Source organism: Conger conger, chromosome 14 (assembly GCF_963514075.1).
Source record: "Conger conger chromosome 14, fConCon1.1, whole genome shotgun sequence".
Classification (NCBI taxonomy): domain Eukaryota; kingdom Metazoa; phylum Chordata; class Actinopteri; order Anguilliformes; family Congridae; genus Conger; species Conger conger.
Genome location: NC_083773.1, coordinates 2,870,742 through 2,888,241, shown reverse-complemented (window position 1 = coordinate 2,888,241; position 17,500 = coordinate 2,870,742). Strand labels below are relative to the sequence as shown.

The window sequence follows — 17,500 nt, the reverse complement described above, 5'->3', positions numbered from 1 at the left end:
AATGTTCTCTTTAATAAGGCAAGAGATTGCAGTCTGTCTCCCTTGAACATTATGCGCAGATATAAACGTGTGGTATCCTTGTCGAGGAAGGAGATGAAATGGATTTGCTTCCCACGCAGACTGAAGCAGCAAACTTTTTTTTTTCTCAGCACTTAAATCCCGAGATGTGGGGTTATTTCCTGATAAATGCAGAGGCTCGTGGCTTGTGTTGGTTCATAATGGGGAACATTTTGTGCAATTTAGACTCAGTGAAGGTGCTATTCTGGGCAGCTAGCCTGCGGGAGGGGAGGGAGTTCTCCCACTGTCGCAGTGCAGGAGTGCTTATTTATGGTCGTGCGGGGTATCGAGGTTTTTATTTTATTTTATCGCTCTTCTTCTTTTTTTTTTCCGCGCTGCGTGGTTCGTGTTCCGCTGGGTACGGGAGCGGAGGGGTTTTCAGGGACTCCGTCAGCGCCGCGCTGTTCCGGCGGACAGTGATAAATGAGCCTCTCCGCTCTCGCGCTGTTCCGCTCCCGCGCGCCTCTTCACAGCTCGGGGAAACACTTAGAGCGGGCGCGAGCGCGAGGCGCTCTTATCGCGCCAGCGGACGCCGAATTCCGTTTCGGTTAAAAAGTGATGATGTATATAATTGCTTTAATCATTTGATCGGGAACAAACATTATGCATTATGATATTTTTCCCAGTGGTAATAATTCATTTTCCCCTGCACCCTCCTTAAGATACCCTTTCAGAATACATTTATTAAAGCTTACTGTTTTTACTGAATGGTGATATTTGATCTGTGACTTAATTGAATGTATTTTACCATATCTGTTCCTGGATAAAAGCATATGATAATACTAATAATAATAATAATAATAATAATAATAATAATAATAATAATAATAGTAATTCGAATAATTCCTTCATACGGTGAGAGAATCACTAGAATGGTGAGGAATGGTATTCAATTATAATGACTATGGTCAAATTAAATCAAAACATGATATATAAAAGAAATATGACATACAACTAATTTAATATTTCAATATTCAGTTGGTTAAATTCAATAGATTAATTTGGCACCATTTATCTAACATTTCTGCTACTTATCTTTTAAATAAAGTTCAAATAAAATAGATAAAATACCTCTGCTTTGTCACATTTAACAATAAATGTATTTTTTTGTTACAAAGAAGTGATTTTTATAACTAAATTAAACATGCAGTAGATTATTGATATGTATTGCTTTGAACTGACATTCTCAATTATTTTTGTCTGAATATTATCATAATAAAAGGAACAATATAGACAAAAAGACATACCATTGAGGAAATATATATTATGAACAACAAATAGAAAAACGAAATAACTGAATTTACACAGGTTTAGCCACTGGTTTCCTCTTTTACTAAAGGTTTAAAATGGCTCAATTAGACCAAAACTAATCATACCTGATCTTGCCCAACATCTTGTTTGTCTTATTTGACACCATCTGGTTAAAATGGTATTGTTTTTCTCTGGAAGCTTATGGTTATAGCAAACATTTACCAAGGTAATGGTTACTTCTTTGGCAACATGAAGTGGATTTCATACATCACTCCTGGGTTTTGTTTGGCCTTCTCTAGAGGACGAGATGAGATCAGTTTTGAGACTGATCTCAGAGCAGTGGCAGAGGGGGATAGCAATGCTTAAAAAGGTGTACTTTCACTGATAATACATATGCACTCACATACACAGACACACATACATACATACATACATACATACATACACGCACACACACACATATACACACACACAGACACACACATATATGCACACACAGAGACATACACACACACACAAAACATATACATGCATACACACAAACACATACGCACAAAGACATGCACGCGCACACACATACACACATGCATGCACACACGCACGGATGCAGACACATATACACACACACACACGCGCACACACACATACACACACATATACACACGCACGCACACACGCACACAAGCACACATATACACACACGCACATACACACACACTTATACACACACACATAGACACACACGCACGCACACACGTACATACACACATATACGCACACACGCACACACGCACACATATACACACACACGCACACACGCACACACACACATACACACACATACACGCACACACGCACACATATACACACACGCACATACGTACACACACACACACGTACATACACACACACAAACACGCACATACACGCACACACATGCACTCTCACAGATCTCCGTTGTGTGCGTGTGCCATTAGGGCTGATCCGCGGTGGGGCGGTCAGGGCTCATAAACAGCAGTGCACTGTGGTAATGATCAGAGCCCTGCAGGACTCCGGCGGAGGTGGTCAGCACTGCCGCACCGCGCTGCTCACTCGGCTGTGATATTAACTGTCAGCAGCAGCTGCTTTATGAGGTGGGAGTGTGGGTAATGGCCACGTTTCAGCCCATCTGCATTCATCGTCCTTCCACCCTGTCCCATCAGCCCCTGCGAGCCTTTACGCGCAGGCCATCCTGCTGTCTGTCCTCTCCTCCTACTGTCTGTCTTCTCCTCTGACTGTCTGTCTTCTCCTCTGACTGTCTGTCCTCTTCTCCTACTGTCTGTCTTCTCCTCTGACTGTCTGTCCTCTTCTCCTACTGTCTGTCTTCTCCTCTGACTGTCTGTCTTCTCCTCTGACTGTCTGTCCTCTTCTCCTACTGTCTGTCTTCTCCTCAGACTGTCTGTCTTCTCCTCAGACTGTCTGTCTTCTCCTCAGACTGTCTGTCTTCTCCTCTGACTGTCTGTCCTCTCCTCTGTCTGTTCTCTCCTCCAACTGTCTGTCTTCTCCTCTGACTGTCTGTCTTCTCCTCTGTCTGTTCTCTCCTCCAACTGTCTGTCTTCTCCTCTGACTGTCTGTCCTCTCCTCTGACTGTCTGTCTTCTCCTCTGACTGTCTGTCCTCTCCTCTGACTGTCTGTCTTCTCCTCTGACTGTCTGTCCTCTCCTCCTACTGTCTGCCCTCTGACTATTTCCCCACTGACCGTCTGTCCTCCGACTGTGTCCTCTGACTGTCTGCCCTCTGACTGTTTTCTCCGACTGTGTCCTCTGCAGTCTCCATTTCTGCAGTCTCCCCTGCTGCAGGGGTGGCCTGTAGCGTAGTGGTTAAGGTACAGGACTGGGACACAGAAGGTTGGTGGTTCGATCCCCGGTGTAGCCACAATTAGATCTGCACTGTGGCTGGGCCCTTGAGCTAGGCCCTTAACCCTGCATTGCTCCTGGAGGGGATTGTCTCCTGCTTAGTCTAATCAACTGTACATTACTCTGGATAAGAGCATCTGCCAAATGCCATTAATGTAATGTAATGTAATGTAATGTAATGCAGTCTCTATGGCACAGTAACCCCTATTTACAGCTGCCTCTTCTGCACTCACACTTTTATAAGCTCTGCTGTTTTCCAAGGTTTATGTGATTATGTGAAACATCACAATGCTACAGGCGTTGTGTGAGTGTGTAAAACAGCACTGTGCTACAGGCGTTATGTGATTATGTGAAACATCACAATGCTACAGGCATTATGTGAGTGTGTAAAACAGCACTGTGTGCTACAGGCATTATGTGAGTGTGTAAAACATCACAATGCTACAGGCATTGTGTGAGTGTGTAAAACAGCACTGTGTGCTACAGGCATTATGTGAGTGTGTAAAACAGCACTGTGTGCTACAGGCATTGTGTGAGTGTGTAAAACAGCACTGTGTGCTACAGGCATTATGTGAGTGTGTAAAACAGAGCTACAGACGTTATGTGAGTGTGTAAAACAGAGCTACAGGCGTTATGTGAGTGTGTAAAACAGAGCTACAGGCGTTATGTGAGTGTGTGAAACAGCTACAGGCATTATGTGAGTGTGTAAAACAGAGCTACAGGCATTGTGTGAGTGTGTAAAACAGCTACAGGCATTATGTGAGTGTGTAAAACAGCACTGTGTGCTACAGGCGTTGTGTGAGTGTGTAAAACAGCTACAGGCATTATGTGAGTGTGTAAAACAGAGCTACAGGCATTGTGTGAGTGTGTAAAACAGCTACAGGCATTATGTGAGTGTGTAAAACAGCACTGTGTGCTACAGGCATTGTGTGAGTGTGTAAAACAGCACTGTGTGCTACAGGCGTTGTGTGAGTGTGTAAAACAGCTACAGGCGTTGTGTGAGTGTGTAAAACAGAGCTACAGGCGTTATGTGAGTGTGTAAAACAGCTACAGGAGTTATGTGAGTGTGTAAAACAGAGCTACAGGCGTTATGTGAGTGTGTAAAACAGCTACAGGAGTTATGTGAGTGTGTAAAACAGAGCTACAGGCGTTGTGTGAGTGTGTAAAACAGAGCTACAGGCGTTATGTGAGTGTGTAAAACAGCTACAGGCGTTGTGTGAGTGTGTAAAACAGCTACATGTGTGCATGGTGGTTGTTATCTGGAGCAAAGCCTTACATTGAAGTGATGTGGGTTCTCTTTCTGCATTCTAAACATGCATTCCTATCAGTATCAATACAGCTGAATGCAGTGTGGCAGGAGTGAGGCGTTCTGTATAATAAAGCTGTAATACTTTGTGTAATGCACCTGTAATAAAGCTATGATAGTACAGTATCATAGCTGTGATACTACTGTGACAGTAGTGGCCCATGATGACTCATGATGAGGGTCCCTGACTCAGCACTGTGGCGTCAACATATGCCAGCAGTAGCACTGGCTTCAATTCAGCGGTCCTCCATTTTACAGTAAATGGCACAAAGAAACCTGTTGGGTAACAACTACCTCTCCTCCAAAAACAGAGCTGTGGAGTCCAGCTCTTGGGGTTTTTTTAGAATGTCTTGTGATTGGTGTAAATTGTCTTTTATTCAGTGAAAGAAGTCACGTGGAAGTCGGTAACCACAAGGAGATAACGTTTTGATTGATTTAATTGTTGATTGTTGATTATCCACTATAGTATGCTAATGACTTTATGCCCAGAGCAGTTAGGATATAACCAGTTTGGATATACAAGTAATCATGCTTCAGCATTTATTTGCTGAATTTGTTGTGAAGCTCCTAATTACCAAGTCTCTAGTTTGGACTTTAACCCTTTGGATTTCTCAGCTCACTGGCTCATGCTCGCTTGAATATGAGGAAGTCAAATGATAGAACGCATTAAAAGGAAATTTACCAACGACAAAGTGATCCGAACAAACTCTACGTATATACATTTTTATTATATATATATATTTATTTTGTCGACTTATATTGCAAATCCGCCTTGCTCTTGTTTCTTTTAACAACCTTTGCGATTCTTCTCCCAGATAGCAATGAATGTAATCGTTTTTGGCAAACGAAAGAAGGACGTGTCTCTCTTCCGATCAGCTTGATTTGAGCAACCACGAACTGCGCAGAAATGAAATATAATGCATCTATATTGGTACTGCATTTATATGTGCTGTAGCTGACCTGAGATTTAAAAACAGTATTTTTTGGATGAGTCAAGGTGACATGATTTGTGACGTGTATTAAGAACAATTATTACCCATCCCCCAGGGCTGTGTTTTAGTGTGTATTTCTTTCCTGTGAATTGGCAGCTGGTCTACACTTCGACACCCCTAAAAAATCCCCCTATAATGCTACACCCCCATACCTCCCTCTCAGCCCATCTGGCTTCGGTTAAAAGGAGCCGCCATGGGTTTCAATGGAAGGAGAATGCCCCCCCCCCACTACCTCTCAGTCACTTTGTCCCTGCGTCTCCCTGACTCTCTCTCTCTCCTTTTCACTTACATTTTCTCCTTCACTCTCTCTTTTCTCGCTCACATGCACACACACACACACACACACACATACACACAAATGTGTTGGCGAGCGATAGCAGATCATTGCGATAGTTGTGAGCAAGCCCATTCATTATGTTAATGGAATCATTTCCCTTATTTCTGAATTAATGGGCTTAATTAAAAGTAAAGATTGGTGCACAGACTGCTGGCTCCGTGAGAGGCTGCTGAGTGTTACAGAGTGAGCAGTCCCGCTGAGGGAGCAGGGCTCACTCTGGAAGGAAACAGGCCTGGGGGTATTAGGGTAGTATGGGGTATAACAGTAGTATAGTGCTATAGGGTAGTATGGGGTATAACAGTGGTATAGGTCAGTATGGGGTATAACAGTGGTATAGTGATATAGGGTAGTATGGGGTATAACAGTGGTATAGGTCAGTATGGGGTATAACAGTGGTATAGTGATATAGGGTAGTATGGGGTATAACAGTGGTATAGTGGTGTAGGGTAGTATGGGGTATAACAGTGGTATAGGGTAGTATGGGGTATAACAGAGGTATAGGGTAGTATGGGGTATAACCGTGGCATAGTGTTATAGGGTAGTATGGGGTATAACAGTGGTATAGGGTAGTATGGTGTATAAGAGTGGTATAGTGGTATAGGGTAGTATGGGGTATAACAGTGGTATAGTGGTACAGGTCAGTATGGGGTATAGCAGTGGCATAGTGGTATATGGTAGTATGGGGTATAACCGTGGTATAGTGCTATAGGGTAGTATGGGGTATAACAGTGGTATAGGGTAGTATGGGGTATAACAGTATGGGGTATACCCTCATCATTGTAAGTGCTTTGAGTGTCTAGAAAAGGGCTATATAAATGTAATGCTCTATCTATCTACAGTCAGGTCCATAAATATTGGGACAGCGACTCAATTCTCATCTTTTTGGCTCTATACACCACCACAATGGATTTGAAATTAAACAAACAAGATGTGCTTTAACTGCAGACTTTCAGCTTTAATTTGAGGGTATTTACATCCCAATCAGGTGAACAGTGTAGGAATTACAACAGTTTGTATATGTGCCTCCCACTTTTTAAGGGACCAAAAGTAATGGGACAAACTAACAATCATAAATCAAACTTTCACTTTTTAATACTTGCTTGTTCTTGGGGCATTTTCACTTTTGAAAGTTTTGTCTTCAGCAAGTGAAATGCATGTTCAATCGGATTCAGGTCAGGTGATTTACTTGGCCATTGCATAACATTCCACTTCTTTGCCTTAAAAAACTCTTTGGTTGCTTTCGCAGTATGCTTCGGGTCATTGTCCATCTGCACAGTGAAGCACCGTCCAATGAGTTCTGAAGCATTTGGCTGAATATGAGCAGATAATATTGCCCGAAACACTTCAGAATTCATCCTGCTGTTTTTGTCAGCAGTCACATCATCAATAAATACAAGGGAACCAGTTCCATTGGCAGCCATACATGACACTACCACCACCATGCTTCACTGATGAGGTGGTATGTTTTGGATCATGAGCAGTTCCTTTCCTTCTCCATACTCTTCTCTTCCCATCATTCTGGTACAAGTTGATCTTTGTCTCATCTGTCCATAGGATGTGGTTCCAGAACTGTAAAGGCTTTTTTAGATGTTGTTTGGCAAACTCTAATCTGGTCTTCCTGTTTTTGAGGCTCACCAATGGTTTACATCTTGTGGTGAACCCTCTGTATTCACTCTGGTGAAGTCTTCTCTTGATTGTTGACTTTGACACACATACACCTACCTCCTGGAGAGTGTTCTTGATCTGGTCAACTGTTGTGAATGGGTTTTTCTTCACCAGGGAAATAATTCTTCTGTCATCCACCACAGTTGTTTTCCGTGGTCTTCCAGGTCTTTTGGTGTTGCTGAGCTCACCGGTGCGTTCTTTCTTTTTAAGAATGTTCCAAACAGTTGATTTGGCCACACCTAATGTTTTTGCTATCTCTCTGATGGGTTTGTTTTGATTTTTCAGCCTAATGATGGCTTGCTTCACTGATAGTGACAGCTCTTTGGATCTCATACTGAGAGTTGACAGCAACAGATTCCAAATGCAAATAGCACACTTGAAATGAACTCTAGACCTTTTATCTGCTCCTTGTAAATGAGATAATGAGGGAATAACACACACCTGGCCATGGAACAGCTGAGCAGCCAATTGTCCCATTACTTTTGGTCCCTTAAAACGTGTGAGGCACATATAGAAGCTGTTGTAATTCCTACACCGTTCACCTGATTTGGATGTAAATACCCTCAAATTAAAGCTGAAAGTCTGCAGTTAAAGTGTTTGTTTCATTTCAAATACATTGTAGTGGTGTATAGAGCCAAAAAGAGGAGAATTGTGTCGATGTCCCAATATTTATGGACTTATGGACTGACTGTATCTATCTATCTATCATCCTGGCGGTACTGTTGAGATTTAGGGTACAGTCTGCATTTATGCAGGTGAAGAATTGAACTTTTGTATGCTGTGTCATTTAATGTGCTGTTTTCAAAGAAGCCTTTGTCTGCTGTCTTGGGCAGTGTTTGGGAGGGTTGTGTTTTAGGGTCACTCTTGATCTGTTCTACTCTCTGGGTGATGGTCACAGTGCTCGATCACTCTAGATAAAGTCTGCCAAATGATTTTATTGTAAGTGTGATGTGCTCTTCAGTGGCGTGCTAAAAACGTCCTCACTTCAAATTCATTTCAAGTTTCAATATAAAATTGTATTGGTAGCTCAGGGAAAATATTCATGTGTTGAATTTGTCGGCGTGAAATGCATATTACAGTTGAGTAATAAATCTCTAAATTCTGAATTCAAGATAAATATACTGTTTCAGAAATTAATCAGACATTTTGGTTTGGTATAACCTGGAAAAGACTGGTGTGTGTTGCTAAACTATTGTAAGAGTAACGCAAGTGAAAATGTTGTGTAGCATTTGTTGGCTGCGTTATGTTGCGTTAGATTTCCGGATTGGCAACAGTCCCTGTTTACATGTTTGTACTGTCCAATACTCTATGGTCCAATTGTCTGCATGTGCATCTATGAGACTCGATATGCGCACGCTTTTTCTGCATGCTTACTTGCGTGTGCAGTGTATGTTAGCACGTGTGTCCACATTTGTGCATACATCACTGCTTATATATGAGTGTGAATATCAGCATACGTGTGTATATTAGGATGTTTGCCCTTGTGTATGTAATGTATCTTAGCACAAGTGCATGCGTGTGCTGCAATGTGTGTACCCGCACAGACATGTCCATATAAACATTTGTACCTGTGCTCATTTGAATACGTATTGATATATATATGTGGGTCTGCATGTGCGTAGTAGTATGTGCATTTCAGCTTTTGATGTGCTTTCGTTGTGTCTGTATTTGTGTGTGTGTGTGTGTGTGTGTGTGTGTGTGTGTACGCGTGTGCGTGTATGTATGTGTGTGTGTGCGTGTGTGTGTTCTCTCCTCAGTATGAATACTTCAATGCTGTGTTAATTAATGAAGCAGATGAGCAGGGGAACACAGTGGAGCTGGGAAAGGAGTTTATTCTGGAACCAAATGATCATTTTAATAACCTGTCAGTCAACCTCAGCCTCAGTGTCGTTCAAGTCCCAACCAACATGTACAATAAAGGTACGTGTGATGGTCTAAGTGGAACAGGTAAAAGTGTGTGTGAACGGGCTACAGGAGGGGATTCCTTCCGTGTGGATTTCACACAGTGCATGAAAATGCGTAAATATCGTCTGAGACGACTATCACTTCTGCTGCGGTTTTAATTTGTTTATTGTGTGTTTGCTGAAAATCAAATCACGGTTGTGTCTTTTCTACCCCGGAGTGTTTTTTTGTGGCTGTTATTATTTTATTCATGAGGTTCCCCATCTGCCTTTCCTACTTACATTTTTTAATGAGAAACTTGTCACAACAAGCACTTGTGCCACGGATCACTGCTTTTGCCTGGATCTCTGCGTTTCCCTGCCATCCTCGGCACAAGTACTTTCTGTTCCAGGTTACTTGTCAAAAACGGTTAAGTCATAGGTAGTCAGCCAGAAAAAAATTTACAAAATGTACAATACGCCATTACAGCAGACAAAAGGACACGTAATGAAAAGAACAGGCCATTCAGCCCTTCTGAACTTGCTATTTACCGACAGTACAAACCTCAGTAGATATTGTCCAGCACTGTGTCGAGTCTCTGGTGGGGGTGTATCAGTTCCCTGCTGACTGCGGTCTGCCTTTACCCACCCTTCTCTTAATACGCCCCGGAGCTGTATCACCTGAATCTCCTCACTTTACATTTCTGTGGTGTAATTTGGTCGTAGAAACATCAGGCAGTTGAAACACGACCACTATTTCAGTCATTTCCACACCTCCTGCGATGCGATATTTTGTGACCTGCTCTATCGAAATCAGTTGTATTGACCCCTTAACGTAATCAAAAGAGGATAACGTAAGCTTTCTAATGATATCAAAGTTATCTCTCTACTCCAGATATCAAGGGAATTGTGTTTTGTTTATTTTGAGTGCCACCAAACCATGCTTTTTTGGAAAAACATGTTTCAAAGTTTCGTCGCGAGAGTTATGTGAGTTTATGTGAAATTGCCTGTCGTGACTTGAGATTGATTATGATAAAACGGGTCATATTTTTTTTTTTTACTGAGTCAAGGTAAATGGTGTGTAAATGTTAGCTGGAGCATTTACCGTAAATAATTTGGTGGGGTTAGTGAATGAAAGATGGAGTTTGTGGAGAAGGAGGTGGGGTTTGTAAACGAGAGGCAGTGGTATTCCTGCGGAACACGCCGCATTCCTGTGTGTCTCCGTGGCTGCCTTTGTCTCGTCCTGTCCTCGTGAAATGGTGGATGGCCTTTCTGCAGGAGATAAGATCAGGCGAACAGGCAGTGAATCCTGGCTCAGCAGTAGCAGTGACACTCTAATTCCAGGGCCAGGTGATGCCAAGAGCTGCGGAGGAGAAAAGAACCGGTCCCTGAAAAGGACAAAGCGCATTGCTTAGTCCCGTCTTTTGTCCTGCACTTTAATGAGTGAGACGGGAAGTGAATGGTGTAACCACGCGCAAACCCGGACACAAACTCTTAAATGTGCGGGAGGTTATCTAAAGCTAACGTGCTTAAAGGTTTTATGCTCTCAAATCAAACTGAACCTCTATTTAAACGATTTTTAAGGTTGAACAAACTTTTTAAAAGCGCCGTTTGAATATAGCCTCACAAAAGAATAGTCCGTATTTATCATTTCTAATTATAATTGTTAGACTGTATATAATAGCTATATAATACTATTAATGTGAATGTGGCCTGTAGCGTAGTGGTTAAGGTAAATGACTGGGACTCGCAAGGTCGGTGGTTCTAATCCCGGTGTAGCCACAGTAAGATCCGCACAGCCGTTGGGCCCTTGAGCAAGGCCATTAACCCTGCATTGCTCCAGGGGAGGATTGTCTCCTGCTTAGTCTAATCAACTGCTCTGGATAAGAGCGTCTGCCAAATGGCAATAATGTAATGTATTAAGTTTGGCCATTGATCATTCATGCCTGCTCACGGTCCTGTTGTGTTTGAGTGTTAATCAGTCTGATTCCTACTCAGGCACGGACTGCTGGCAGTAATGGTGGCCTTGTGGTCTCCTCAACATTGAACGCAGTTTGTGTCCCCTCTCCCCTCACCTCAGACTCTGCCATAGTGAACGGGGTGTACTGGTCGGAGGCCCTGAATAAGGTGTTTGTGGATAACTTTGAGCGGGACCCCACCCTCATATGGCAGTACTTCGGGAGCGCGAAGGGATTCTTCAGACAATATCCGGGTAAGAGCGAGAGTGTGAGAAGGGGAGAGAGAGAGAGTTGAAAGAAAGAGGAGGAGGGAGAGAGAGAGTTGAAAGAGTGGGACTAGAAGGTGGGGTAGACTGGTGAGGTGGAAGAGGAAGTGGGGGAGAGATAGAGATGCAAATAATGCAAGTGGAAATATTCCATAATGGAAGCCGAAGTGCATATATTTCCCATTGTTATTGCAATGTAAGTGTATAGTCGCTTTATCGGTTTATTGTAATTTAAGATAATGCTTTTGCATCCCAAAATAAATGTTTAAATGTCATGCCAGTGCAGAATTTTTGAGTTTGAACTTGAGAGCAGGGGAGAAGAAGAGACATGGTAAAAATGGTGAGCATTGTCCTCTGAGCAGTGAAGCGCATTGATCCTGCTTACGTTCGCATCATTCTTATCATTGTCCAGTCTCAGTTTTCACCAGACCTCGACATGACTGAAACTCTGCTTGAATGTTTTTCCCAGGTGTGAAATGGCATTCAGACGAGCACGGAGTCATCGCCTTTGACTGCAGAAATCGCAAATGGTGAGCTTTGCAGCGGCTGCGTTTAGGGGCGACATTGGCTCAGGTGATTGGCAGTCGGAGGGTTGCCGGTTCGATTCCCCGCCCTGGGTGTGTCGAAGTGTCCCTGAGCAAGACACCTAAACCCCAAATGTTCCTGATGAGCTGGTTGGTGGCTTGCATGGCAGCCAATCACCGTGGGTGTGTGAATGTGTGTATGAATGGGTGAAAGAGAAGCATCATATAGATGGCAACCATTTACCATTTAGAGACATTACAGTCTGAATTGTATTTACTCAATATAAAACACTAAGTCATATGTAAGGAAGGTAGTTGAAATGCGGGTAACTGACGGGGTTCTGGGGGGGTCCTGCGGGGGTCCTGCGGGGGTTTTGGCGCAGGTACATCCAGGCGGCGACCTCCCCGAAGGACGTGGTGATCCTGGTGGACGTGAGCGGCAGCATGAAGGGCCTGCGTCTCACCATCGCGCGCCAGACCGTCTCCTCCATCCTGGACACGCTGGGGGACGACGACTTCTTCAACATCATCGCCGTGAGTGAGGCCCGCTGCCTGGGCCTGCCTGACCCTGCCGGTGCTGCCCGGTTCTGCCCGGTTCTGCCCAGTTCTGCTCAGTTCTGCCCAGTTCTACTCAGTTCTACTCAGTTCTACTCAGTTCAGCCCAGTTCTGCCCAGTTCTGCCCGGTTCAGCCCAGTTCTGCCCAGTTCTGCCCAGTTCTGCCCAGTTCTACTCAGTTCTGCCCAGTGCTGCAGGACTGTCCAGAACCACCTTCCTGTCCGCTCACGTGTGACAGCCCAGAGATCTAGATCTAGGGTGACCGGACAGCCCTATAATTCAGGCCCCTTTTCACGTCACTCATCTTATTCTGAGAAAATCACAACATTTTTAGCCTTTACCCAAAAGCCTAATGTGCAGTATTACATTTTGTAAAGGAGATCAGCACAGCCTGCCCTCTTTTTGTGTGTCTAGTTTTATTCAGTCAGGAGGAAAGCAAAGAGATAGAGAAGAGACAGTTGAGATGGGCCTTGGCAGAGATCAAACCCCCACTCACACAGTCTGACGTGATCAAACCCCACCTCACACAGTCTGAAGTGATCAAACCCCCACTCACACAGTCTGACGTGATCAAACCCCACCTCACACAGTCTTAAGTGATCAAACCCCACCTCACACAGTCTGACGTGATCAAACCCCACCTCACACAGTCTGAAGTGATCAAACCCCCACTCACACAGTCTGAAGTGATCAAACCCCCCTCACACAGTCTGAAGTGATCAAACCCCACCTCACACAGTCTGAAGTGATCAAACCCCACCTCACACAGTCTGAAGTGATCAAACCCACCTCACACAGTCTGAAGAGATCAAACCCCACTCTCACAGTCTGAAGTGATCAAACCCCCCTCACACAGTCTGAAGAGATCAAACCCCCACTCACACAGTGTGAAGTGATCAAACCCCACCTCACACAGTCTGAAGTGATCAAACCCCCACTCACACAGTCTGAAGTGATCAAACCCCCCTCACACAGTCTGAAGAGATCAAACCCCCATTCACACAGTGTGAAGTGATCAAACCCCCCTCACAGAGTCTGAAGTGATCAATCCCCACCTCACACAGTCTGAAGTGATCAAACCCCCCCTCACACAGTCTGAAGTGATCAAACCCCCACTCACACAGTCTGAAGTGATCAAACCCCCACTCACACAGTCTGAAGTGATCAAACCCCACTCACACAGTCTGAAGTGATCAAACCCCACTCACACAGTCTGAAGTGATCAAACCCCCACTCACACAGTCTGAAGTGATCAAACCCCCACTCACACAGTCTGAAGAGATCAAACCCCACTCACACAGTCTGAAGTGATCAAACCCCCACTCACACAGTCTGAAGAGATCAAACCCCCACTCACACAGTGTGAAGTGATCAATCCCCACCTCACACAGTCTGAAGTGATCAATCCCCCACTCACACAGTCTGAAGTGATCAAACGCCACCTCACACAGTCTGCAGTGATCAAACCCCCACTCACACAGTCTGAAGTGATCAAACCCCCACTCACACAGTCTGAAGTGATCAAACCCCACCTCACACAGTCTGAAGTGATCAAACCCCACCTCACACAGTCTGAAGTGATCAAACCCCACCTCACACAGTCTGAAGTGATCAAACCCCACCTCACACAGTCTGAAGAGATCAAACCCCACCTCACACAGTCTGAAGTGATCAAACCCCCCTCACACAGTCTGAAGTGATCAAACCCCCCCCACACAGTCTGAAGTGATCAAACCCCACCTCACACAGTCTGAAGAGATCAAACCCCCACTCACACAGTCTGAAGTGATCAAACCCCCCTCACACAGTCTGAAGTGATCAAACCCCACCTCACACAGTCTGAAGTGATCAAACCCCACCTCACACAGTCTGAAGTGATCAAACCCCACCTCACACAGTCTGAAGTGATCAAACCCCACCTCACACAGTCTGAAGTGATCAAACCCCACCTCACACAGTCTGAAGTGATCAAACCCCACCTCACACAGTCTGAAGTGTCTACTGCCCTACAGACTGCTCAGCAGGTCTCCCCAAACTCGTGTGCCTTTTTACGCACCGGCTAGTCCACAACTGAATCAATTCAACTGTAATTAACTGTAATTCCTCATTTAGCAGATTACAGTGAGTAAAGTCATTAGTTGTTCACTGATAACATGACCTGGGATATGAATATGAAATGGCCATATGGCCAAACGGAGGTAAATCACCCTCAGTAGACATTAAACTTGTCATGTCTAATTTGGAAAAAATTGAAAAACAATGGCAGCATCGTGATACAATTCAGAGCTAGCAATAATGGTTGGGATGAAAGCCAACTATGCGGGGCTAGCTGGTTTAACATTCGCATACTCACATTGTTTGCTAAAATTGCCCTATTGCTGTATTGTGGTGTGTACTTCACACTGCAGTGTGAGAGTTAAGGGGCAAATCACTCTCCCAAAGACACGCACACTTCTGGTTTTCTTTGGGCAAGGGTTGCGAATTGCATAATGCAACACGCAGGTACAAAGGAATTCTATGTGATTCTGCACATTTGATAATTAGTCTTATCAGTTCTCCAGAATTGTGTAGTGGTGCATACTCCATATCAATCGCAATTGTATTTACTGCAATTATTCAGCCTATGTTTTTTTTTTTACTTTTATTCTGGATGATTAGTTTTTATATCAACATTTCTCCTCCTTGCGTAGTATTACAGTAGTTATGACTATATGACTGTGGGAATGTTGGTGACAGTATTGATAAATATGTTTTCCTAGTTTAGTGGCACATGCCGCATGCCTACGGTTATGAAGCAATATAGCCCCCCTGTCAGTGACACGCATTATTATGATCATATGAATATTGATATTAATATTTGCTCGGCGTGCGGGTGTGGCGTTCAGAGCGGAGTCTGGTGTCACGGAGAACGGCCCTGTCACGAGTGATGAATAGCCTGAGCGGCCGAAATGGGCTGAGACGTTCTTTAATGTCATTTGAAATGTAATCTGCAGCCATGCATTAAATGAACAATATTATCTGATCGAAGCAGGCTGTCATTCCTGTAAACTGCAGGGATTCCCTGACTCGTCAGTCAGCATTGTGGAGTGGTGGTGGTGGTGGGGGGGGGGTTCCTTTGTGTGTGTGTGTGTGTCTGTCTGTGTCTTTGTGTGTGCGGGTGTGTGTCTGTGTATGTGCGTGTTGTCTTTTTGTCTGTGTGTGTGCCTGTGTGTCTGTGTGCGTGTGTGTGTTTGTGTCCATGTGTGCACGTGTAGCAGGGTGGTTAGGGAACTGTGGTAGTGCCTATGAGGTTTGGGATTAGATTCCCAGGTGGGTCCCTTTCACCCTGGGACACGATGCCTAATCTCAACTGCTTCAGTAAATATCCAGCTGTCTAAATGGGTTGGATGTAAATGTAGGCTGCATGAGTTGCTCTGCTGAAGGCCTAAAATGTAGATTTGTATGTGTGTGTGTGTGTGTGGGTGCATGTATGCGTGCACATGTATCTGTTTAACGAGATCCTACAAAGGACAGTAGAGGATCATTTCACAGAACTTAACGTGGTGTGTGCGTGTGTGTGTGTGTGTGTGTGTGTGTGTGTGTCTTGCAGTACAATGAAGAAATTCACTATGTGGAGCCCTGTCTGAATGGAACACTGGTCCAAGCTGATAAAACCAACAAAGACGTGAGTAAATATTGCTGAAATTCCATCATTCATTACATTACATTACATTACATTACATTATATTACATGTCATTTGGCTGAAGCTTTTATCCAAAGCGACAGGAGACAATCCTCCCCTGGAGCAACGCAGGGTTAAGGGCCTTTGCTCGAGGATCCATTATCAATGTAAACCTCCGCCCAGCAGTGTGTTTGTAAAGGCTGGAATCACTTTTACGATCTGCGTGTGAAACCACAGGCAGTGAGCGCAGCATAAGGTGCTAGACACACAGCCCCTCCGGTGCTTGTGCATCTGTCTGACTTCGCCACCTGCTGGCCGGAGACCAACATTACGTCCTCCCGGACCACCCGTCTTCTCTCCCTGTCACGTTATTATAGATCACACGGCATTACCCCTCATGCTGAGAGCCCACTTGGTTATTCAATCAGTTTCTTCCATTTTGTCGTGATAACCTGCCAACCGGACAGTCTGGGATTTCATCTTTATTTTCTGCCAAATATGGCTTTCTGGCTGCATGGTTTAATCAAACAACTTGCTTTCTCTCTCTATCTCTATCTCTCTCTATCTCTCTCTATCTCTATCTCTCTCTCTCTCTCCCCCTCCCTCTTGCATGTGTAACGGTTTATGTGGAATGTTTTGTTATAATGTATAATATGCCATAGACTATAATGGCACTTGTATAGTTACATATAGCTATTGTTGTGTTGTATTGTATTTAACTATTGTATTGTGTATTCTAGCTGCCAACCGTGCTATGCTAGTTTGTAAGTTGATGCATTCTCCAAGGGTTCCGAATGTATCCGTATGGTCACGTTAGGACTCGGAACCATACTGTCCTCTAGGGTCCTCTTCACACTTGTTCCTGTGTTCAATCTGCACTTCATTGTACGTCGCTCTGGATAAGAGTGTCTGCTAGATGCCTTGTAATGTGATGTAATATAATAATCAATAACATCAATAATTTTGTATGTTTAAAATACATCTCCTCTTTGTCTCTTGGGTCCTTTCAGCATTTTAGAGAACACCTGGACAAGCTCTTTGCCAAAGGAATGGGAATGCTGGGGAATGCTTTAACTGAAGCCTTTACTCTACTGAATGATGTGAGTTTGAGCTTTAACTCTACTGAATGATGTGAGTTTGAGTCTTTACTCT

General features: G+C 44.1%; 1 protein-coding gene across 2 annotated transcripts in view; it reads left to right on the top strand.

The window, feature by feature from the left end:
- Positions 1 to 17,500, top strand: part of LOC133109699 (voltage-dependent calcium channel subunit alpha-2/delta-3-like) — a 71,640-nt gene that overhangs the window by 24,988 nt on the left and 29,152 nt on the right. For both annotated transcript variants that reach the window (XM_061219192.1, XM_061219191.1), the window contains 6 exons: positions 9,260 to 9,422; positions 11,463 to 11,594; positions 12,076 to 12,136; positions 12,514 to 12,664; positions 16,276 to 16,350; positions 17,359 to 17,448. In XM_061219192.1, coding sequence (XP_061075176.1) covers positions 9,260 to 9,422; positions 11,463 to 11,594; positions 12,076 to 12,136; positions 12,514 to 12,664; positions 16,276 to 16,350; positions 17,359 to 17,448 — 672 coding nt within the window. The remainder of the gene's footprint in view (positions 1 to 9,259; positions 9,423 to 11,462; positions 11,595 to 12,075; positions 12,137 to 12,513; positions 12,665 to 16,275; positions 16,351 to 17,358; positions 17,449 to 17,500) is intronic.